We start from the raw sequence: 24,639 nt of genomic DNA on the forward strand, positions 1-24,639 counted from the left end.
GTCTGTACTTTCACTGCTGCATTCTCAAAACCTAGCTCTATGCTTGGCACACAGTAGGCACTCAATAAATACTGAATGAATGCACAGTGGACAGAACATGGGCTTTGCAGTCAATCCCAGCATTGTTACTTGATGTGTAACCTTAAGTTCTTTGAGCCTCAGTTTTCTCATCTGTAAAGTAACAATCATAATAGCTAACAATTATTGAGTGCTTACTGAGTATAGGCACATCATAATCATACCCACCCTCATAGGTTACTTTACTATACATAATGCCTAGTGCTTAGCACATAGTATGCACTCAAACACAACAGCTGCTATTATTATTTCTACACACTGCTTCGAGGAATGACTTGGAATTTAGAAATGAATCATGAGAGACACCCCAGAAAATCCTCCCAGTCTCCCAAAATACCAACAAGCCTCCACTCATCCTACCTTGACTCAGGGGACCCTGGCTGGGCTCTCCCATCAGGTAGGTGCATCTAATTTTGAGCCAAACAGGACACCGAAAAAAAGAAGAGAAAAAAACGTGTTCTGAAGGGAGAAGTCCTCGAGCAGTGGGAACACCAGGTACTCTTCCAGGACTCTTTCTGCTGTCTGCCTTGTGCTGACCCCATTCATGTCCACTCACTCCCTCGCTCTTCTGCATTTGACTTCTGTCCCTGAATTGCTCCTTGACTTGGGACCACTGCCCCACTCCTGGAGCTGCTGCCAGCCACAGCAAGCCCACCAGGATGCAACCCCCCACCGTGTTCTTTCCTGTTCTCCCAGGGCACCCACTCTGTGCATAGACAGGCTCCATTCCCATAAGGGACACAGAAGAAAGAGTTGGAAGACACAGCATTATGCCAGGAGACCCCCTGATGGAATTCTTTTTTTTTTTTTTTTTGAGACAGGGTCTTGCTCTGTCACCCAGGCTATAGTGCAGTAGCATGATCATGGCTCACTGCAGCCTCCACCACCTGGACTTAAGCAATCCTCTTGCCTCAGCCTCCCAAGTAGCTGGGACTACAGGTGTGCACCACAACACCCAGCTAAATTTTTGATTTTTTGTAGAGGCAAGGTCTTGCTATGTTGCTTAGGCTGGTCTCGAACTCCTCGGCTCAAGCGATCCTCCTGTCTTGGCCTTCCAAAGTGCTTGGATTATAGGTGTGACCCACCATACCCGGCCCTGGAATTCTTCTTAAAGAGCCTTAGCCAAATCATCTCATTCTTATATTTACAAAGGCTCTCAGTTACCACCGGTTCTGAGCCCCAGACAAAACAAACTCAAGAGGAAGTTCGTCTCTGGCCTTCAACCTCCATCAGAACCTTCTTTCTACCCAACCAGTTCCCATTTGGGGTTGCCTCCTCCTCAGACACTGCTGTCATGTGACTGTATGCCTTGGAATAAGCCAAGGCATGAAAAGTGCCCAGCACATAGTAGGCTGTTTTCTGGTCAAATACTTTTGGGAACTAATCAAGGGTTAATCATGGTGTACAGGCTGAACCGGCCTGCAGACATGTTTGTTTGGCTAGACTGTTTTTTAAAAATCCTTAATGAGAATGCTATGGGATGGGGCATCTGCTCTCTAGTCCACAGTCACCACCACTCCCTAATGTCTCATACCAGACAGTTTTGCTTATTTACTTTCCCAGCCTGGATCCTGTGGGCAGCTAAGGTTTTCATCTCCACAATCACACATGGTATCTGGGAGACTCACAATGCATACTACCATATTAAAGGTCACAAAAAGTCCTGCAGTACAGCACCCTGTTTCACTTTGGGAGGCTAAAGCAGGAGGATCGTCTGAGGCCAGGAGTTCAAGAGCAGCCTGGGCAACATAGGGAGACCTGTCTCTACAAAACAAAACCAAACCAATGAAAGTGCTCAGGCACGGTGGCATGCACCTGTAGTCCTAGCTATGTGGGAGGGTGAAGTGGGAGGATCGTTTGAGCCCAGGAGTTCAAGGCTGCAGTGAGCTATGACCGCATCACTGCATTCCAGCCTGGGTGACAGAGCAAGACCCTGTTTAAAAAAAGAAAAAAGGGGCCGGGCACAGTGCCTCACACCTGTAATCCCAGCACTTTGGGAGGGTGAGGCAGGCACATCACGAGGTCGGAGTTTGAGACCAGCCTGACCAACATGGTGAAACCTTGTCTCTACTAAAAATACAAAAACTTAGCCGGGTGTAGTGGTGTGCGCCTGTAATTCCAGCTATTTGGGAAGCTGAGGCAGGAGAATCACTTGAATCCAGGAGGTGGAAGAGGTTGCAGTGAGCCAAGATGGCGCCATTGCACTCCAGCCTGGGCTACAGGGCGAGACTCCGTCTCAAAAAAAAAAAAGAACCCCCTAGTTTATTTATCCAGAGAACTCACTGTTTCCCCAGCAATATCCATTAAACACTGTGGAATGGCTGTTCTGAGCAATATACTTTGAGAAATGCTGTCATAATGTGGTCTCCCTCCCAAAGGGGGAACCAATGTCACAGAGCATATCCAGAGCACACAGATCCAAGGGAACTGAGACACCAACACTGTGTGGTCCCCTGGCACGTGACTCAAGGTCTTGACCATTACGTGAATCATTTAGGGCATGATATAGTACTCTGGCCATCTCCTTAGCAGATTATAAGCTCCATGGCCAAAGGACTTAATAGAGATTGATTTTGTATTCCAAGTGCTTGGCACAGACAGTGCGTGACACATGTAGGTTAATGTTTGTGGAATGAGTAAAGAACAAAAGGGTTGAGGGGGCTTGGAGAGAGGATTGAGCACTGCAGACTCAGCTCTGGCTGACCCTGTAGCACACTGGGCATTGAGAGAAACTTCCACTGGGAGAATACCTGGGGCCACATGGCACTGGGAGACAGCTGCTGATGCTGAGGCCCCATGTTGTTGAGGTGGATTCCACTGGGGGATAGGAGGGGGCGATGGGGGAGGGCGCTGCTGACCCGGGTCAGATCTGAGCTCGCTGGGTCTCCCATTCCTGCGTCAGGAGGCCCCAGGTCCCCATGGGAGCTCAGCATGGCCTGGGCCTGTCTGTCGCTAGAGTAGGTCTTCAGCTGACTGTCCTCACGCTGCTGGTGCTGGGACAGGTGGCTCTGCTGGTAGAGGGGGTGGCTGTAGGGCTGCTGGGGCTCCTGGTAGTAGTACTGGGACATGGAGCCCAGGGGAATCAGCTGGACAGCGTGTGCCTGCTCTGGGGTATACTGGTGAGGGTCCCTGTGATAAGAAGGGGGCTGCAGGTGTATCTGTTGCTGCTGCTGCTCTTGCAAGTGCTGCATCATGGGTTGGGGCTGATAATACTGAGGTATCTGCATTGAACCCTGTCGCTGCTGCAGCTGTAGCTGCTGCGGCTGCTGCGGCGGCGGCGGCTGCGGCTGTGATGGGCGAATTTGTTGCGGCTGCGTCTGTATTTCTTGCGTGGAGATACGCTGTTGCCCGGCTTGCTGCTGTTGCTGCGGTGGGTAATACTGGTGCTGCTGCATCTGTTGCATGTGCTGTGACAGCATCTGTGGGGCCTGCAGTGGCTGTCCTCCCTGCACTGGCACCTGAGCCAGAGGCTGCTGGTAGTCATAATACAGGTGCCCTTGGGCAGGGTGCTGCCCGACCTGAAGAGCTGGTTTGGAGAGCCCACCAGTGAAACCAGGGTGAGGCTGCTGGGGCACCTGCTGGTAGCGGGAAGGGATAGCCGGTGCTGGGGGCTCCATGGGCTTCTGAGACAGCAGCTGGCGGAGGGCACTGTCAGGGGCTCCATCCATCACTGCTGACTGAGTGTGCAGCACCTGGGCCATATTGTTGACCTGGATTCGCAGGTTTTGGTTGGCAAACACCTGGGTGAAAGAGTCCAGCTTGTGTAAGACACCGCTGGTAAGCTTCTGGGTCCGGATCTCGCTGGCCTGGGAGTAGGTGTATTGGTAGCCATCAGTGGGCTCAGCCTGGGCTGGCGCCCCCCACATCATGTTTGAGTTGGCCAGGTTTCCACGTAGCTGGACATGGTTTCCAGGCCCTGCATGACTTCCCCACCCTCCCTGCCTCGAGGTATCCATTTGGCCAAGGTTTTTGGAGCCAACAGGCAAGCCCAGACCATCCCGTGTATCTTGAGGGAAGTGGGGGGAGATGGGCGAGGCCTGAGGCGCTTCCATTCCGCCCCCTGTTACTGCATTCCCATAGTTGTGGTTCAGCCCGCTGTGGACGCCAAGTGGTGGCTGTTGGTAGAAAAGGTTCTCACTACCATGGGCCACATGGTTGGTCTTGTACAGCTGCTGGTCACCCATGCTGTCTGCCTTGGTTGTGAACGTCCAGCCACAAAACCATAAAAAAGGTAAATAAAACAAACCCAAAAGGACTGAAACCCTGAGAAGCTGAGAGAAAGTGTCGGCACTACTCCACGGCTGACATGTCTGTGAACGTGGCTGGAGCCAGGTGTTCCTGTTGGCCTGTACCACTCATGTGCAGGGCGGGGGGTTTCACATCCTCTTCCTGGCTGAGGTACGGACCACACAGCACTGTGGTGAGGAGACGTCGCTCACACCTGCAAGGCAAGATGCAAAAGACAGGAAAGGATTTATTTGGATGTTTTGTGATGAACAATTGATATCTACCATGACCAGTGATAAAAATAAATATATAATCCCAGCTACCTGGGAGGCTGAGACACGAGGTTCATTTGAGACCAACCTGGGCAACATAGGGAGATCCCGTCTCAAAAATGTTTTTAAATTAGCTGGGTGTGGTGGCATGCGCCTGTAGTCCCAGCTGCTCAGGAGGCTGAGGAAGGAGGATCACTTGGGACCACAAGTTTAAGGCTGCACTGAGTTACGACTGCACCACTGCACTGTAGCCTAGGTAACTGCGTAAAACTGCACCCCCCCCCGTGTGTGTGTGTGTGTGTGTGTATATATGTATATATAGACGTATATATACACATATATACGCATATATATGTGTATATATACGTCTATATATACATATATACACATATATACATATATGCACATATATACATATATGCACATATACACACATATATGCACATATATACACATATATACACATATGCACATATATACACATATATACACATATATACATATATACACATATATACACACACACACACACACATATATATATATATATATATATGAAACAGGAGACTCGATTAGAAATAGCCAGGGTCATGCACTCCACACCCTTTTCACTGAGTCTGCAGATCTTAACTCTCATATGAGATGCAAACTCTCTTACTTTCTTTTTTTTTTTTTTGAGACAGAGTCTCGCTGTCGCCCAGGCTGGAGTGCAGTGGCGCGATCTCGGCTCACTGCAGGCTCCGCCTCCTGGGGTTCACGCCATTCTCCTGCCTCAGCCTCCCAAGTAGCTGGGACAACAGGTGCCCGCCACCTCGCCCGGCTAATTTTTTTTTGTATTTTTAGTAGAGATGGGGTTACACTGTGTTAGCCAGGATGGTCTCGATCTCCTGACCTCATGATCCGCCCGCCTCGGCCTCCCAAAGTGCTGGGATTACAGGCGTGAGCCACCGCGCCCGGCCCAAAATCTCTTACTTTCGAGCCATTGTTCAATGGCTCAGTAGTTCATTGATTTGTTAATTCATTGTTTTGTTCATTGATTAATTCATCCATTCTTCTGAGACCTTGCTATTGAAAGCCCAACACTATTCTAGGACCCGTGGGAAATATAAAGAAGTTTAAGATACGCATTAATCAATTTATCTGTTCAACACATATTTATTAGACACCTATTAACCGTAAGGCACAATGCTGAGAAATGACTAAGACATAGACCTGCTCTCAAGCATGTAGTTAGAAAAGGTGATGAGTCGCATCAATAATTACAAAGGGGAAAAAGATGCATGTAATCAAAAGGTAAAAATAAGAGAAGCAGGGTGTGATGGCACGCACCTGTACCCCCACCTATCAGGAGACTGAGGTGAGGATTACTTGAGCTAAGGAGTTCAAGACTAGCCTGGGCAACACAGCAAGACCTCATCTCTTTTTTTTTTTTTTTGAGATGGAGTCTCGCTCTGTTGCCCAGGCTGGAGGGCAATGGTGCGATCTTGGCTCACTGCAACCTCCGCCTCCTGAGTTCAAGCGATTCTCCTGCCTTAGCCTCCTGAGTAGCTGGGACTACAGATGCCTGCCACCACGCCCAGCTAATTTTGTATTTTTAGTAGAGACGGGGTTTCACCATGTTAGCCAGGATGGTCTCGATCTCCTGACCTCATGATCCGCCCATCTCTATCAAAAATAAAAAAATTAGCTGGGCCTGGTGGCAGGTGCTTGTAATCCCAGCTACTTAGGAGGCTGAGGCAGGAGATTCACTTGAATCCGGGAGGCAAAGGTTGCAATGAGCCCAGATTGTCCCACTGCACTCCAGCCTTGGTAACAGGAGCAAAACTCCATCTAAAAAAAAAAAAAAGAGGTTCAATTCCTAGATCCTTAACTTGAAATTCTTTCTAGAACTCATGGATGGCAGAGGTGCAAGCTGTCCTTTTAGGACTTCTCCTTCCTAATCACCCACCTTTACAAAAAGAAGGGCAAACTTCTCATGTACTGCACCAGGGAGAACGAAAAATGGAAACACAATAAATGCTGATCCTTGTCTCATGCTAGTAATCAATAATATTCTTCCATGGATAATGAAATTGAAAATATAGCTCAGCACCAGCAATATTTTATTTCTAGACCTGGATGGTAACTGCATGGTCATTCTCACTCTGCTGTAATTCAAGCTATACCCTATGACCTGGTCATACACATAAAGGTGTATATGTCGTATGTCAATTAAAAAAAGTTTATTTTAAAAAGTCACCCCCCCAAAAAAGTTACCCAGTACCACCATTTCATTTAGAGATGCATTTTCAATATAATTTAACTATTTATGCTTACTATTTATCCAAATTAGTAATACATTTAATGTTTTGATCAACTGTGTACTATTAATAATTGTGATAACTCAAACCGGAAGAACATTTTAATACTTAGATCTTTTGATTTTAGGAAATTAAAAAAGTTTCAACTTTATATAAAATTGTTACAGAAAAATATGGTAGGGAAACAAGTGAAAAAGTTCCAAGCATAAAAATATATTACGCAGATCACATTAGGATAAAATTCCATAGGGCAAGTGAAATGAAAATACAATTTCCAGAAGAAAAAGGAAAACTGACTATTAAAGAGGGTGTTCATGCGTTTTTAAAATGGATGACGGGAGGTATTACATTGCTATGGTGTTTAGATTCCACTGGATAAATTTAAAACAGTGATGTAATAGTTTTGCTTAAAAATATCAATGTTTACAACATACTGGAAATGGTATCTTCAGCAAATGTATCATTAAAAAATGTGTGTGTAAACTTAAAACTGTATGAAGGGGCAAAGAGTTTTAAAAGATTCTTTTAGGGAGGATTTTAAACAGAAAAGTTTGAAGACCACTGCAGTTGTCCCCCTCTACCTGGGAGTGAGCTGAGTTGGTCTGTCCCTTTCTGAACTATGAGAGAAAGAGACGGAAAACTTCAGATGAGGGGTTGCATTTGGTGGAGTGAAGGGTGGAGGAAGGCGAGCCATGGGTGGAAGGGGAGGCTGGCCAAGGATGGCTGCAGCAATGAAAGGATGCTGGGCGTGAGAGTGCTGAGCTTCAGAAGCAAGGAGACTAATGAACCTCGCTGCTCAAAGGGTGGTCCAGGTCACCTGGGAGCTGGTTAGAAATGCAGAATCTCAGGCTCCGGTTGAGAACTATTGAATCAGAATCTGTATTTTATTGAGATGATGCCCACCCCCAAGTGAGTCATGTGCACACGAAAATTTGAGAAGCACTGAATTAGCAGACTCTTGCTGCAACCAGGTGAGGCATAATTAAGACCAGAACTCAGAAGACAGTGAGCAGGGAGAGAGGGAGAAATAAGAGAAATATTCCCTGCCTTGCCAGTGGGAAGCAACTCTCCTTCCTTGAAATGCTCTGGCCCACTGGGGCTTATGACCAGTCTGAGACACCCACTCCTTTCCTCACACATATTCGCTCCTTCGATAGCCTCATCCACCACTCATCCTTTCTGACACCCAAAGACTGCCCCCAGCTCAGACAGTCTGAGATCCTGATCAGCTGCCTATTCTACGTCACCACGTCCATATTCAAAGGCAATTCAACATCATCTCTCCCAAACTGGATGCTGTTTTCAGAGAGCTCTTTCCTTGAACCTGCCATGCTCCCTTCCACTGTACGGCCTTTGTACATGATGTCCCCTCACCATTTGGAGAGCTCTTCCCCTCCTCCCCGCCACTGGGTATCCTTCAGATCTCAGCTCAAACTACACATTCTCAAAGTTCACTCTGACCCCAATACCCAAGTCTACATCAGATTCCTTTCTTATATGTTCTCATAAAACCATATTCCTTTCCTTCAGACTACCCTCTTCTGCTTGTAATTGTACTTCCACCAGTGCAATTATTTGATTAATGGATCTCTCTCCATTAGAGCAGGAACCAGGTCTATTTTTCCCTAGGAGTCTCTTCCTCAAACCAACCATAATGCCCAGCACGTTGTAGGACTCCAATAAGGATTTGTTGAAGGAAGGGCAGTGTTTATTGAATGAATAAATCAACAAATGAGAAAAAATTAGAAAACAATGATCAAATATGCCAGTGAGTTGAGACAGGCAGAAAAAGATACTCAGTATAGATTAAGAAGTTCTTACGTTCTCATGAAGAATAGTCAGATTGCACCTCAGTCCTGATAGACAAATAGGGCTTACAGAGGTGGAGAGGACCAGGAAGGGTATTCCGGACAGGGATGAACAAAGGCAAAAAGTCAGGTGCAGGAGTTCATGCTGGGACATCATGTCCTTGTCCAGAACTCACCAATGATCAGGCTAAATCTGTAAGAAAGGGATAAGTTGTAGTGGGCCTTAAAGTGACATCCAACAGTATTAGCCTTTGGGCATTAGGCCTGGCTATTTCAGAATGCTCTACCAGGCTTAAACCTCTCCACTTAGCCTTCCTTAAAAGGCTTACACAAAGTCACCACACCCAGGAAGAATTACTTGTTGAAACTCACCCAACTTTGAGCACTATTGATTTCATGTCTCTCTTCTATGGCCCTGTGGGTAGAATGGAAACTAGATAATTGAACTTCTGTTGACATGTTTGCTTTGTTAAGTCTTCCCAAACTGCTAGGGAAAGGGATTACTTCACATTCTGAGTTGCAGGAGGCTATTCTTTATTCGTTGACATTTCCAGAACTAGAATATAGTTTATTCACAAGCACAGAACGCTAGATTGAACCCTTGGTGGGTTCTCAAAGTGTGGTTCTTGGGCTAGCAGCCCCAGCATCACCTGGGAAATAACAAATACTAATTCTTAGGCCCCATCCAGACCCACCAAATCAGAAACTCAGGCTGTGGCTCAGCAGTCTGTGTTTTAAAGAGCCCTCTTGGTGAGTCCGATGCACGCTCAAGTTGAAGACCTCTGCCCCAGAGATGATCCAGTATCTCCACATTACAGATGAGGAAACAGAGAAACAGAGGCCCAGAGATGTAATTTCTGGGCCTAGAACAGTGCCTCGCTAACGGTAGAAAATCAAGCCTCATTTGTTCAATGAAAGAAGAGGAAAATGGCTCAAGCCTGTAATCCTAGCACTTTGGGAGGCCAAGGCGGGTGGATTACTTGAGGCCAGGAGTTCAAGACCAATATGGCCAACATGGCAAAACCCTGTCTCTACTAAAAAAAAAAAATACAGAAATTAGCCAGGCGTGGTGGTACACACCTGTAGTCCCAGCTACTTGGGAGGCTAAGGCACAAGAATCCCTTGAACCCAGGAGGTCAAGGTTGCAGTGAGCCGAGATCAAGCCATTTCACACCAGCCTAGGCAAGAGAGTCAGACCCTGTCTCAAAAAATAAAAATAAAAAGAGAGAGAGAAGGAGAAAATGATTTTTCCTAAAACACCATACAGAGATAATGGCAAAACATGTGCTATTTATTTTACGTTAAATGTAATATTTTTTGAATAGGTACTATATTCACATGGTTCAAAATTCAAAAGGTTAAAATGGATATGCAAAACAGCAAAAATTATCCTAAATAAATGCCTGTAAATAAAGTGAAAATCATGCAAATTGTAAAAATAAGGGCGTGAAAAGTCTCCCTCCACCTTCCACCCCCATCCCCAGCCACCCAGCACCCTTTCTGGGACAGTCAATCAGGTTCTTATATATCCTCCTAGAGACACTGTATGCTCATAAAAGAACACTAATGCACAGCCCCTCTTATACAGATGGTAGCGTGCTAGGCCGTGGTTTAGCATCTTGCCAAAAGGCTATTTTAAACATATCATTTAAAACCTGGAAACTGTTCTTCTTAGTGGATTAGTCAATCTCACAGAATTCTTATAATACCAACTCAGGATTCAAGTCTTTATTATTTTTCTAACAAGGTAACTGTTTTGCTCATTATGTGTAACAATTTCTACTGGGTAATTTGTACCAGGAGCTTTTTCATTCACGAACTAATTAACAGAACTGCTACTTTCCCATTTCTTCGGTCAATTTCTTCCTTAGAGCAGGACTCCAGGATTCCAGGGCAGGCTCAACAAATAAACGCCCACTCAGAACCTAAGGTGCCACTCCACGCTCCCACAGAGCCTGTGACCGCTTTTCCTCTGCACTGACCATGTCACACTCAGGCGACCCACTTCCGTGCCTGTCTCTACACTGGCTGCCCTGTCACTGTGATGTAGGGACAGCAGCCTGCCCATGTGGTGTCCTCAGGGACTGGGACATAGCAGATGCTCAACAAACGCTCACTGAACTGCAACACTGTGCCAGGCAAAGGAGACCTAGAGTGGCTTGTTCCCCTCTGCAGGTCCCATGCCTCTGACATGGACTAAGGGACAGAATTTCCTAGTTTCCTAGTTTCTGTTGACGGCATAGTGCCCTAAAGCACCAAATTTATGGAGTGCTGTAGATAATAACAAGGCTCTACAGAGACCTCCCAGCACACTTTTTCTATACAGGGCCAGCTAGTAAATATTTTCAGCTTTGGGGCCCATACATATGGTTTCCGTCACAACGCTGCCACGGTAGCGTGAAAGCGGCCACAGACCATATATAAATGAATGGGCGTGGCTGTGTTCCAATACAACTTTATTTATGGACACTGAAACTTGAATTTTATATAATTTTCACATGCCAAATGCTGTTCTTCTTTTGATTTTTCTTCAACCAATTAAAAATGTAAAAATCCTTCTTCACTCACAGGCAGTACAAGAATAGGTGTGGGCTGGATCTGGCCTGACCTCCGGTTTGCTTGACCCCTGTTCTAGATGGAGCATCAAAGTCTCTCCACACCCCACCCCCTGGCCTGGGGCACCAGGAGACAAGGCCGCAATCTGCAAGGAGGATATCTGTCCTAAGGGCCACCCTTTGAACCAGAGACACAGACAGAGAGATACACCAGGAGAGGAAGTTGATTTTGGCCAAGGTCTCAGCAGGACTTGTTTGCTTACAATTCAGAAGGGGTAACACCCTGCTCCAGCCAGACCACCATTGCTTGTTTGAGGAAGAAAAACCAAAAAGATTTTCCTTTTTCTGACCCTGGGCCGTCAGTTAGAGACTGTATACACAATTCTCCAAATGCCTTGGCTTGTGTTTTAGTCCAGCCTTCCTCTCAGCCCTGTCAAGGAAGCTTCACTCGACTCCCCTGGGGCTGCTCTTACTCCAGCTCACTCCCAGCTCCCCCAAGCAGGCAGGAGCCAAGGGCGGCTCTCCAGGATGTGGGCCGCAGTTCGCGGTCTTCTTTTTAGCACCGTTGTTGTTCTAAATGCTTTCTGATTAGCCTTCTAAATAATTCCAGTGGGTATTTAATAATCCAGTAACCTGATTATCGTGGGCATGTGCTGCCAATGACAGCGGTTAGCACCTAAATCTTCCTCTGTGCAGTGAGTGGTTCACTCTTACTCCTTCACAGCCCCGGCTTTCCTGCTGACTCTGGGCTGTGGGAGGATTTTCAAGGCTCCCTTTGGGCAGCAAGAAACATTCATTTCTCCACCCTCAGGTCTCACCCTGTAGCATCAATTGCTCCCTCCAAGCCCTGGGGATCAGTAAGAAGCCCGACGCATAGCCCAGGAACCTGCAGAATGGAGGATTTGGATTTTGCTTCCTGCAGGTGGTTCCTCATTAGGAAATAGAGATTGGACCGATTTCACTTTTTGGTTGTCACTGTCACTGCCATCTTTCCTCTGGGCTGGCTGTAGTTTTTTACCAGGGACTTTAACATCATCTCCCCACTGTGACTACCATATGCCACTTCTCTCTCTTCCTAGCTGCCATGGAGCAGTATGGAAACTAAAGACATGGGGAGAGAAGTGGGGGCTGCAGAAGTCTAGGGTAAATTCCTGGAGGAGGCAGCCATGGTCTGAGTGGGCCTTGTTGATATATTCCTGGACACATTTGTTTCATACTACCTTCCCTAAGTATCCAACAGCAGGGGGTCTGCCTGCTCCACCTCCAGGGCCCTGGCTGGGATGACCTCTCCCCTCCTGTGTGGCTTGAGTCTCATATTGTGGCTCCTGCCCTGTGAGGCCTGGGGTTGCCAGTTGCCCTTTTCTTTTTTTTTTTTTTTTTTGAGACAGAGTCTCACTCTCTCACCCAGGCTGGAGTGCAGTGGCGCAATCTCGGCTCACTGCAAGCTCCGCCTCCCGGGTTCACGCCATTCTCCTGCCTCAGCCTCTCCGAGTAGCTGGGACTACAGGCGCCCGCCACCACGCCCGGCTAATTTTTTGTATTTTTAGTAGAGACGGGGTTTCACCGTGGTCTCGATCTCCTGACCTCGTGATCCGCCCGCCTCGGCCTCCCAAAGTGCTGGGATTACAAGCGTGAGCCACCGCGCCCGGCGCCAGTTGCCCTTTTCTGCCTTCTCCTTGTGACATTCTTTGGGGCCTTTTTGAAGCCTCATCCTCCCTCAGATTGTGAGCTTAAAGATACAGGTTTGTCCCGCAGCAGTCCTGACATGGCTAGGATTGTAGGGAGATTAGGAACATGGGCTTTGGCTCTGTGAATATGGGGTAGTTAGAAGAGCATTGGAAAAAGCTGGGAGTGGTGGCTCATGCCTGTAATCCAGCACTTTGGGAGGCCAAGGCCCACAGATCACTTGAACCCAGGAATTTAAGATAAATCTAGGCAACACAGTGAGACCCCATTTCTACAAACAATTAGCTGGGTGTAGTGGCATGCGCCTACTTGGGAGGCTGAGATGGGAGAATCACCTGGGCCTGGGAAGTTGAGGCTGCAGTGAGTGGTGATTATACCACTGCACGCTAGCCCTATCTCAAAATAATAAATAAATAAATAAATAAGAAGAAGAAAGAAGGAAGAAGAAGAAGAAAAAGAAGAAGAACACTACAATAGAAGACAGGACCTGGGCTTTGGTCCTACTGACTCCATGTGACCCTGGGCAAGTCATTTGCCCTCTCTGGACTTCAGTCATGGCTTTCTCTATATCCAGATAATTGAAGCAAAGTTTTTCTAGAGAGAGAGCCTGAATAAAATCCACACAATCTCTGCCTCATCTTAACCTGACTTGTAGAAACGAAATTCAGGGTTCTGGATCCAGTTGGTATTCACTGCATAGATCCGACGACTGTTTAGGGGGCAAATGCACACAGTGTAGAGACCAATGTGGTCTCCACCTCTCCTTTTACGACACACAGAAGCTAGGGAGGGGAGGCGATGTTAAATTGATGTAACTGACGTGGCTGAGCACTTCCTGTATGACAAACTGCTCTGGGAGACTAGAATGGAACAAGCTCCAACACAGCTACCTGGGATTAACAACCCTCACATCAGTACTGATAAAGTCAGCTACAGCCTATGGTTCCAAGGAGAAAGTAGCAGATGCAAATACAGAGATCCTGTAGCAGACTTAGAACCTACACTCACCGCACCTTTCAGCCTAAAGGGAGAGGTGCAATAGGCTCTGAGTGGGGCATGCCAGGGACGAGGAACACTCCAGCTTGCCTGGCTCCCCAGGAAGCTTCCTCCCAACCCACAGTTGACACCATCCCCCATCACCTGGTGGCGGTGAGGTTGACAGATGGTCCAGCTGAAGGGTCTGCAGAAAGAAGATGGGACAGAGGAGCACCAACACAATCCACACGTGATTCCCTGAGTGACCCAAATGCTTTCATGATCACATGTGTCCCCTAAGGAGGAGCTGCTAAGAGAATTTCAGAATCAATCATCAATCAGATTGAAGACCTGCTTTGTGCCAGGAGAGATGAGATGTCACAAGGGCCCCTGGCCTCATGAGGTTTACAGTCACATGAACCGAGGCCCTCAGAGCTCAGACCAGCATCTGTGTCCTGTCATCCTTTACAGTCTTTTATACCAACTCACACTGAGGACCTTCTATGCCAGGGCTGCTATGGGACAAACCTGTGTCTTTAAGATTGCAATCTGGGGAGGAGGAGGCTTCCAAAGGACCCCAAGGAATGTCACAAGGGGAAGGCAGAGAAGGACAACTGGTGACCCCAGGCCTCGCAGGGTGGGAGCCACAATATAGGGCTTGGGCCTCACAGAAGGATGAGTTCACTCCAGCCAGGGCCCAGGAGGTACAGTAGGCAGACCCTTGCTGTGGGGGACTCCGGGAAGGTCTCTGCAGGGCACTTGGCTGGAGAGGTCTGGGCCCAGGGCCCATAGGAAGGATCCTCCACTCCTGCCCCCAAGAAATTGGGGCGTGGGGCCTTCTGAATCAGCACCTGGGACTTCAGCCAAACAAAGGATCCCCGGCCCTGCAGCTGTCCTGGGCAGGGCAGGGCAGGGCAGGGCTGGGAGAATGGGAGGAGATTTCCCTCCGGCTGCTCTGATGAGGCCCCAGCACGGGTGGGAATAAAGATAGAGAGGAAGTGGGCTGCAGGGAGGTCTCACCCCCTTGGCCCCACCTACAGCCTCAGAGTGAATTATTAATAGAGAAAACACAAGTCAAGCACCTGCAGGCTCTGTTGCTATCACTCAAGCTCCACACCTAGCGTCATGGGGCCAAGCGGCCAGAACAGCCTCCAGCAGGTGGGCAGCACAGACCAACTTCCTCTGCAAGGGATGACAGGGAGGGGGGTGGCTGGCGCTGTTACCACATCCTGGCCACGCACATTGAGATGGCACCAGACCCACAGACTCTCCAGGCCTGTGTGTGTGTGAACTATACTCCCAAGCGGATCAGCTGGTGTGACTTTGGTGTATGGCCTTCCAAGACATCAGGCTGCATAAAAAACCAAAGGGTCACCCAGGGCCCCAGAGAAGGGGCGATCATCTTAAGGGACAACCACTCCCCTTTTTTTCTGGAAAACAGCTCACACAGTAACAAAGTCAGCGATGTACAAAGTCAGTACGTAAAATAACCGTGCAATAGTGTTCTTGTGTTTGGGTTGTCGTGGGTCCCCTCTGGGTCTCCTGACTGCGTTTCAGACAAAAAGCCCTTGCGGAAGCCCAGGGTATCCCAGGTTATGACGTCGGTGCCACGTGGGAGCATTCTGTAAACACCGGCGGCGACACCGAGCTACATCCTGGGCAGTGCCACCGTCCCAAGCTTTTCACTTTTAAGATAAGGGGGCTCGGACAAGCCACAGTCCCTTTGGCTCAGAGTTCTAAGGTCTTTTGGGGAATTCTGGGAGTCAACAAACAAACCCGAGGGGACCTCTGGCGACTGGGGCTGGAGGCCTTCCAGCGAGACTTCCTGAGTCGCTCCCTCCTCCAGGCCTCTGAGGATCCGGTTCTGGCCTCCTTCTAGAAGCCCTGGGGGATGGTGAGCCTCACTCAGGCACCCATCTCCCAGCAGGCTCGTGCTCTGCGGGAGGGCAGGGGGAGCCCTGGCTCGCTTGCTCGCTCGCTCGTCTCCGGGACTCAGCGCATGCCTCCCCTGACAGTGTGAGTGAGTGCTCAGGAGGCCCTGACCCAGGGCAGCCAGGAAGAAGCCTCTATGCCCTGCAGCCCTCAGGGTTCAGCCCAGCCACTTGGCCGTGCCTGACAACATCTCCCCTGTTCTTCATGCTGCTATGGGAGGCCGGCCTTCCCAGGCAGATGAGCGAGGCTCCTCATTCAAGGGTCCAGGGGGAGCCTCACCCTCATGGCACCCTATGCAGGCTCTCGGGGCCCTTGGGAGGCTGCTGAGGGCGGGGAAAGGAAGGAGTGAGGGAGGAGGCCTGGAAGCCAATTGGGAAGATGTCCTTGAGAGGCAAGTCCATGGGAGCTGCAGAGAAAGTCTGTCAGGAGGACCTGGTTCCAAACTTATTCCAAATCACAGCATGCCACGATGAAGAAAAACAGTATGTTTTAATCCATAAATGCTTCTAAGAATTCAGTGTTATGGAATAAAGTTGGAAGTGAAATTCCCCCTTACCTGAGATTCCCACTGTCTGGTGCTTTGTATGTGGATGGTGGGAGGGATGATGAAGGTTGGCCTCTGGTTACTGAGAGGCCTCAGGGGATAAAGAGGGGTCCTGCCCTTTCTGGGTTTGCTCCTCCTCTGGCAACCGTCACACTCCCCTGGGAAGCCCCCAAACCTGTCTGGACTTGCTCAAGGCAGATATCCTGTTGGTCACTGGCCCCCATTATCTCACAGTCCCAATTTCTTGCCAAAACAACTTCCCTTTACCCCTGCAGCTGAACCAGGAAGACAGAAATGCAGCCCCTGAGCCTGGGCCGCAGGGAGAGTGTGAGGACCAAATCCTAGCTAAAGGTTTTACGGGCCCAGACACGCATACTTCTGTTTGTTGGAAACATTACCCCACCAAGCTCAGTCACCTCAGGTACTTTATTTTTCAAACAATACTAGATACCCAGTTCTATAGAAACAGAATTGTGTTTAATAGCTCTGTTTTTTAAAATCTCTCCCTCTCTCTCCACTGTGCCATGAGCAGTGTTTGGCCAAAGCAGATTCACTCAATGTTTATGGAACACAGCAAACAAGTTTGTCAAACATCAACCCTGTGTGCATGGTAAACTATTAGAAAGTGAAGGAGCCAATCCCCTTCTCCGGACGAGCTGAGGTGGTCCAGAATTACATCTAGGATGCCTGCTTAAGAGTGCCTGGCTCTGCCAGCATCCTCCAGCCCTGTGTGGAGGCGGGTCACAGAGGGGCAGCTGTAGGGACACCCAGCGTGGCACTGATGAGCTGGACTAAGATGCTGCTACGCAAACAGGAAGGAAGAACAGCAACGACGGCTAACGTGCACTGGATGCTAACCCCGGGCTGGGCACAGTGCCAAGTCCCTCAGAAGCCCCCTCCCCAATAACCCCACAAGGTGGTAAATGCATCCATCACCTTTAACTACCTTACCAACCTCCCAATGACACCTTGCAATGAACATTCTCAGATGCATCCCCTTAGGAACATTTGTGAGAATTTCTTTAGGATACATACCCAGGAGTAGAGGAAGGTGTGATGCTTTTTATGTGTCAATTTGGCTAGGCTGAACTACTGTCCTCAGAATTCCCTTTCTAGGGAGTTGGTTAAAGCAGAGACTCATAGAAAATGACATGTAGACAAGTGTGTATGCTGCAGTATTGCTAGAAAAGCCAAAGACTGAAAACAACCCAAATGCCTAACCATAAGGGACCGATTGAAGGAAATCATGGAATAACCACAGGATGGGATACTATGCAGCTGTTAAAACTAACAAGGAGACTGGGCGTGGTGGCTCATGCCTGTAATCCCAGCACTTTGGGAGGATGAGGCAGGAGGATTGTTTCAGCCAAGGAGTTAGAGACCAGTCTGGGCAACATGGTGAAACTCTGTCTCTACAAAAAATACAAAAATCAGCCAGGTGTGGTGGTGCACGCTTGTAGTCCCAGCTACTTGGGAAGCTGAGGTGGGAGGATCAATTGAGCCCAGAAGATTGAGGCTGCAGTGAGCCATGATGGCGCCATTGCATTCCAGCCTGGGTGACAGAGTGAGACCCTGTCCCAAACAAACAAACAAAACAAAAAATCCAAAAGAACAACAACGAAACTCTCTATGAAATGATATGGAAAGATGTCCAAGGTTAAATGAAAAAGAAAGATGCAGAACAGTATGTTCAATATGCTCTCTTTTGTGTAAAAAATGGTTAAAATAGAATACATACGTATGTAGTATATGGATAGTTGATTTTTGTTAGTTGTGGTAGTTACATCCTATAAAGTCTCCAGGATCACGGAATTAGTGAATACTGAGCCACTGCTCCTAAGAGAAATACAGGGTTAGGTTTCTGCAAGCCCCTGGTTGCAACATTTTTTGTCAACTGATCAGTATATAACCTTGTTTTATATGTGTCTGCTTAAAGGATATCTTATTTAACATCTATTTTTTTCATTCATTAACATTGACCTCACAGCCAACAGTACTACAACTAATGCCTGAAAGGAGCTTATCTAATTCACCCATTTTCTCTGTAAGGCACATCAATCACAGCCTTCTCGTGCTGAGAACAGTAGGCAACACTTCAGCATTACACTTGGGGGCCATTTTAAACAGTGAAATCAACAACAAAAACCACAAAAATATGAAAAATGCCACACTAAATACACCACAAAAAGCACACTTGTGTCCAGCAGGAGAGCTGAAATAAGAAGGCGGCATTGCCTTGTTCAACCTCAGCTTGGGAACGTGCATCAGGAGACTCAAAACTTTCACTGCCCTGTTCATGTCCTCAAATGACCAAGAAAGCACTGAGCATCGGTTCTGTGGTTACAAACAAGTTTAGAGAGTAGGGAATTTGCAAATATGGAATCTGTGAATAATAAGGGCCAACTATGTATTTATAATTGATATATATTCATAAAGAAAATCTGGAAGGATCCAAGAAACTAGTAATAGTTGTCTGCAGGGAGGTGGTAGAAACTGGGCTAATTGGGGAAAAGAGCAGGAGGGAGATTTTTCATTTTATAACTTTTTACATTTTTCTGTGTTTTTGAACCATGTGAATATATTACTTACCAAAAAAAACCCAGATATAATAACATATGAAAAAAACTTTTTTTTTTTTTTTGAGATGGAGTTTTGCTCTTGTTGCCCAGGTTGGAGTGCAATGGCGCGATCTTGGCTCACCACAACCTCCACCTCCCGGGTTCAAGTGAGTCTCCTGCCTCAGCCTCCCGAGTAGCTGGGATTACAGGCATGCGCCACCATGCCTGGCTAATTTTGTATTTTTCGTAGAGATGGGGTTTCTCCATGTTGGTCAGGCTGGTCTCGAACTCCCAGCCTCAGGCGATCTGCCCGCCTCGACCTCCCAAAGTGCTGGGATTACAGGTGTGAGCCACTGCACCCCAGCCAAAAAAAAAACCTTCATGTGCACTTAATTGCAGTACATTAATGCCTTATGAATTTATTTCAATTTAAAACACAAATATCTTACTGGTCTTTTGAGGCAGGGTCCAGAACTTTTCTTTGCTCAGATCTGTGGAATAGAGCTCTGTATTTATCTTTTGTGCATAAACCACTGATGATGCATAATCTATACTTTCTCAATTTGGTTTCTTTAAAAAGGAGCCAGAAGTAGAGAATCCTGGCAAAGGAACTGTAGTGCAGCATCCTCTGACATGCTTTTATTTTCCTCTCCCTCTAGTGCCAATCTTTATAATTTTTAATTTTTTTTTTTTTTTTGTAGAGACAGGGTGTTGCTGTTTCCCAGGCTGGTCTTGAACTCCTGGCCTCAAGCAATCCTCATGCCTTGGCCTCCCAAAGTGTTGGGATCATAGGCGTGAGCCACGGCACCACAGTGCCAGTCTTTAATAGTTGTCTTGTTCACACCTAATTTGGCAGCAATTCTCTTTTGGTGGCTTGCGTTTATCACTTCTTTCCAAAGCATTCAACAGTGAAAAATGTGTTGCCCGTCACACATTCTCAGCTGAGGTAGAACAAGGTGACTCTTACTTTTCATTGAAATAGCACTTCTCTTTCTTTTTTGCATTTATAGTTCATTGGCTTAGATCACATTTAACTAATTTACATAATTACAATAACAGGGACAACTGGCATAAGCAGGTTTGGGGACCAACACAGCCCGTGACTACATTTGTGGGAGTGGGTGCTCTGTTTAGGGGAGCGCTAGCGAGTTGTGGAGAAGGCCAGCTGCCACTCAGTTACGTAGCGGCTGGTTACAGACAGTTCCACCTGCGTGTGAGTGTGACTTGCTAACTTTAACATGAGAAGCATGCTAGATGTCTCTGAACTATGCCGTCTGACATTGTGCTTCATGCACTCAAATGTCAGGTAAGTGTGTACAGGTCAGGCACATGCTCCTCAGGCAGAGCGCTGGGGTCCTGTGGTGCTCAGAGCCAAGATGTCATGGGGCATGCACTCTGAAAACATTTTCTGAAGTGAGCAGACCTTTTTTTTTTTCAAAGGTCTTCAAGGTAAGATTTCTGACAAAGCTGACATTTAGACTTCACAGTTTAGGAAAGGGATGGGGAAGGGCAGGTCTATAAGATCTCCTAAAGTGTCTGGGATTAAATCCTCAGTTGGCCCCCAGTGCCCCAGGCTGAGGCGAATCCCTCAACTGTTTAGAGACGATGTGGAACCCTCTGCTCGTAAAGGGGGAAGAGGCCCAAGTCCATGACCTGAAGCTGAAAGGCCTCTAGCGGTCTCAGCAGATGACCCTGACCCCTGCTTCACAGAGAATGGGGGCTGCCGGCCTTTGCTCTCTCCACCTCCTCCCGCCAAACAAACTTTCACACCTCACCCCTGCCCTAACTCCTTTCTCTTCACTTATCTGAAACAACTGGAGACCCTTTACCCAGGATCCTGAATCAGAAACTGGGACCCCAAGGGCCCACCACCTCCCCATTCCCACTCACTTCCAAGAGATGATCAATTCCTGCCCACTTCTCCTGCACAGCCTTTCCCTGGCCATCTTCTTTCATTCCCTAATCCATGCTCCTCTGGTCAGGTCTCACCCCCTCCAGCCCTGCCACACCACCCTCTCCTTAAAACCTCCAATGCTCCCTCTGCCAACAGGTAAGTGTCCTAACAGCTCAGCTGGGCACAGAAAGCCCTCACGATCTGGCCTCACTCACCTTTCCAGTGATTTCCCCACCCACTCAGATACACCCTGAGCACCTGTCCTATGAAGCCACATAAGGTTTCCAAAATGCTGGTCTTTCTGCTTGAAAGCTCTTTCTCCCATTCTCTACCTTCTCAGCCTAAAAGTTCCTGTTCAAACCTAATGTCTTTCACGAAGTCTTCCCTGATCCTCAGCCACTCATCATAACAAAACATTTATTGCATGCTCACTATATACCAGGTACAGTGGATGTAATGGAGGTGGGAACAGAGATGGTGTCAGTTATATAGGGCTTGCAGTCTGGGGGTGTGCATGTCAGCCAGAGACAAGTGCAATTTTACACCTGTCATGAGGAGCTATAAGACAGGGCTGAGGGCTGGGCACCGTGGCTCACTCCTGTAATCCCAGCACTTTGGGAGGCTGAGATGGGCAGGTCACCTGAGGTCAGGAGTTTGAGACCAGCCTGGCCAACACGGTGAAACCCCATCTCTACTAAAAATACATAATTGGCCAGGCGTGCTGGCACTCGCCTGTAATCTCAGCTACTCGGGAGGCTGAGGCAGGGGAATCGCTTGAATCCAGGAGGCAGAGGTTGCTGTGAGCCAAGATGGCGCCATTGCACTCCAGCCTGGGCAACAAGAGCGAAACTCCATGTCAAAACCAAAAAAAAAAAAAAAAAAGAGAGAGAGAGAGACAGGGCTGTGACCTTGGCAGAAAAGTCAGGGAAGGATCCTCTGAGAAAGTCACAGTGATGCTGTGATCTAAAGATGAGAAGGACATAGGGAGGGGAAATAGAGTGCGGAAAGCTGTATTCCAGATAGCAACAAGGACAGTATGGGCAAAGGCCCTGTGGCAGGTGGGAACAAGGTGGATGTAAAGAACTAAAAGAACGCCAGTGTGGCTGAAATGGAGGAAAAAGGAACACAGTGATGAAACTGGACAGGGGGCAAGGGCAAGACCATCCAAGGCTCTTGAGGCTAAGGATCCTCATCTTAAGGGCTCCTCTGAAGAGCAGGGGGAACCATTAAAGTATCTTGAACTCTGTGTGTGTGTGTGTGTGTGTGTGTGTGTGTGTGTGTGTGACCAAGCACATGTAACTGATCATATTTCTATTTTGAAAAGTTTGCTCTGGGCCGGGTGTGGTGGCTCATGCCTGTAATCTCAGCACTTTGGGAGGCCAAGGCAGGTGGGTCATTTGAGGTCAAGAGTTCAAGATCAACCTGGCCAACATGGTGAAACCCCATCTCTACTAAAAATACAAAAAAATGAGCTGGGTGTGGTGGCGCATACCTGTAATCCCAGCTACTCGGGAGGCTGAGGCACAAGAATTACTTGAACCCAGGAGGCGGAGGTTGCAGTGAGCCGATATCATGCCACTGCACTCCAGCCTGGGTGACAGAGTGAGACCTCGTCTCAAACAAAAACAAAAACAAAAACAAAAACAAAAAAAGCCAGCAACAACAAAAAAACCTTGCTCCGGCCACAGTGTAGACCAAGGGTCAGCTAAGTTTTTCTGTTCAAGGCCAGATGATACATATTCCGGGCTTTGCCGCTGAGAGGCAAATACAGGCTATTATGTAGGGCTTAATAAGAAAGAAAATTCTACACATTTTTGAGAACACTGAAAATATAATGATAATTGAGTGAATGTAAATTTTTATAATACTGATCCTCTACTGAGAAGAATAGGATTGTTTTTGGAGAGGTAACACTTCCCCTTCAAAGAGAAGGAAAGTCAGTGTTCCCATATCATCAAATGCTCATCTGTAAAAGCAGCTCATGGGCTGTGTGAAATCGACAGGCAGTGGCTAGATTTGGCCCCTGGACTGTAGTTTGCTGACCCCCCAATGCGGACAATGGACTGGAGGAAGGTGAATGAGGACATGGGGCAACTTAGGTTTGCCATGGTCCAGGCCAGATAGCTTGGATGAGAGTGATGGAGGGGTGTTTTGGGGTGAACCTAACAGGATTAATGATAGAAGGGACCTATGGGGGCACAGGAGGGGAAGTCAGATGTGACCTAGATGTCAGGTTCGCATCTATGAAGCTTGGAGCACTGGGAGAGCTGTTTCACATGGAGACCTCAACAGGAGCTGTCACTGAGGCAGCTGGACCGAGGTTCCAAGGCCCAGAGAGGTTTGTGAGGCCCCTGAGAACGGGCAGTCACTGAAGGCAAGAACATGAAGAAGGGCGGCCAGCGCGCCGGTGAGCATGGGCCCAGTGCTCAAGGGTCATCTCTTCCTCACACCAGTCAGCACACTGCTTCAAATTGTTTCTTTTGTCTCCTCCATCAAACTGGGACTGCTTCCAAGGAGTGCCTCATGGTCAGCAGAATACCTGGCACCCACTGGGTGCTAAGGACATGACAGAGGAAGGCAGGGAGGGAGCGAGGATGTCGCGACTTTTGCTTCCACAGCAAACTCAGAGCCAATCACTTCAATTCACAACAGAAGCCGATTTCCTCCTCTTGCCCTGGTCAGCTGCCCCTCACCTGTGGCCAGCCCTCCCCGGCAACTGCTTTTGAGAAGGGTCACTGGACCCTTCCCCAATCACTCTAAATCATCCAAGTGTGTGAGCACACACACACATTTGCACACAAATCTCCTTCTGATCAATCCTGGGAACACGATTTGTGGTGATGGTGTATTGACAACACACTCATCAACTGTCAGCTCAACATGTCTAAATATTATGTCCCATCACCCAGAACATCATTTTTTTTAATTAAAAAAAAGTTAAGTGGCAACCTCACAGCAAGGAGAGAGGAAGGAAAAAAAAAGCCACAGGTTAAAGAAAATTAATTTATCCTTTTTTCCATTTCTTTCCCTTTTTTTTTTTTTTGAACAGAAGAGTAAAAAGCTCATAATTGCATCTCTTTAACAGCCCTGGGATGGGGGAAGTCAGTGCTGGGATGTGGGGTGGCCTGTTTCAGTGACCACATGGTATGTTCGCTTGACATCAGTGGAGCTCCCAGCTTGGAGATCAGTCTCCCTGGGCCACAGTCACGAACCCTCTGGCCCAGTGTAAAGTCTCTGAGAAGGACACCAAAGAATTCGTGAAAGGGTGTGCATGTCCTCATGGCCAATAATAACATTCTAGAAAATATTTCATAATGACATTCTTGAAAATATTGCAAAAAGAATGGACATATACTATTTTGTTCTGTGAGGTCACAACAAACCTGTGAGGTCAGAACTGCCTTCTCTGTTTGAAAGGAGGAAATTAACATGCAGGGGATGAACTTCCCAAGGTTGCATGATTGGTGAGGAAGGGCTAAGCCCCCAACCCTCTGCTGCCAAAGGACGAGGCTTCCTCTGATATTCTGTGGTGCCTCTTGTCCTCCCATTGCAGATCTGTTCAGCATGAAGCTACTTCCTCCTTGCAGGATCCTTCCAGCTTTTATCACTGGTTTTTGAAAGGCCAAGGAGAGAAAGTCTATGCCATAGTACAGGCATGTCCCATGAATCTGGCTGTCAGCTCCTAGCAAACTTCAATGCTCTAGTGTTTAGCCATGAACTTAGAAGTGTGAAAAAGAAGCTGATGCACTTTACACACACACACACACACGCACAAAGGTTCTGGGCTTAAAAGCTCCAGTTATCTGGACA

General features: G+C 47.7%; 1 protein-coding gene across 10 annotated transcripts in view; it reads right to left on the bottom strand.

Annotated features, from left to right (window-relative positions):
• The window catches only part of TRERF1 (transcriptional regulating factor 1), a 325,893-nt gene that overhangs the window by 40,048 nt on the left and 261,206 nt on the right, over positions 1-24,639 (bottom strand). For all 10 annotated transcript variants that reach the window (XM_058432368.1, XM_032140707.2, XM_032140709.2 and 7 more), the window contains 2 exons: positions 2,829-4,519; positions 439-485 (listed from right to left, as the gene is read on the bottom strand). In XM_058432368.1, the coding sequence (XP_058288351.1) occupies positions 439-485; positions 2,829-4,262 (1,481 nt within the window). In that variant the 5' untranslated portion in view covers positions 4,263-4,519. The remainder of the gene's footprint in view (positions 1-438; positions 486-2,828; positions 4,520-24,639) is intronic.

This window comes from Hylobates moloch, unplaced genomic scaffold (genome assembly GCF_009828535.3).
Source record: "Hylobates moloch isolate HMO894 unplaced genomic scaffold, HMol_V3 SCAFFOLD_20, whole genome shotgun sequence".
In the NCBI taxonomy this organism is placed as follows: Eukaryota; Metazoa; Chordata; class Mammalia; order Primates; family Hylobatidae; genus Hylobates; species Hylobates moloch.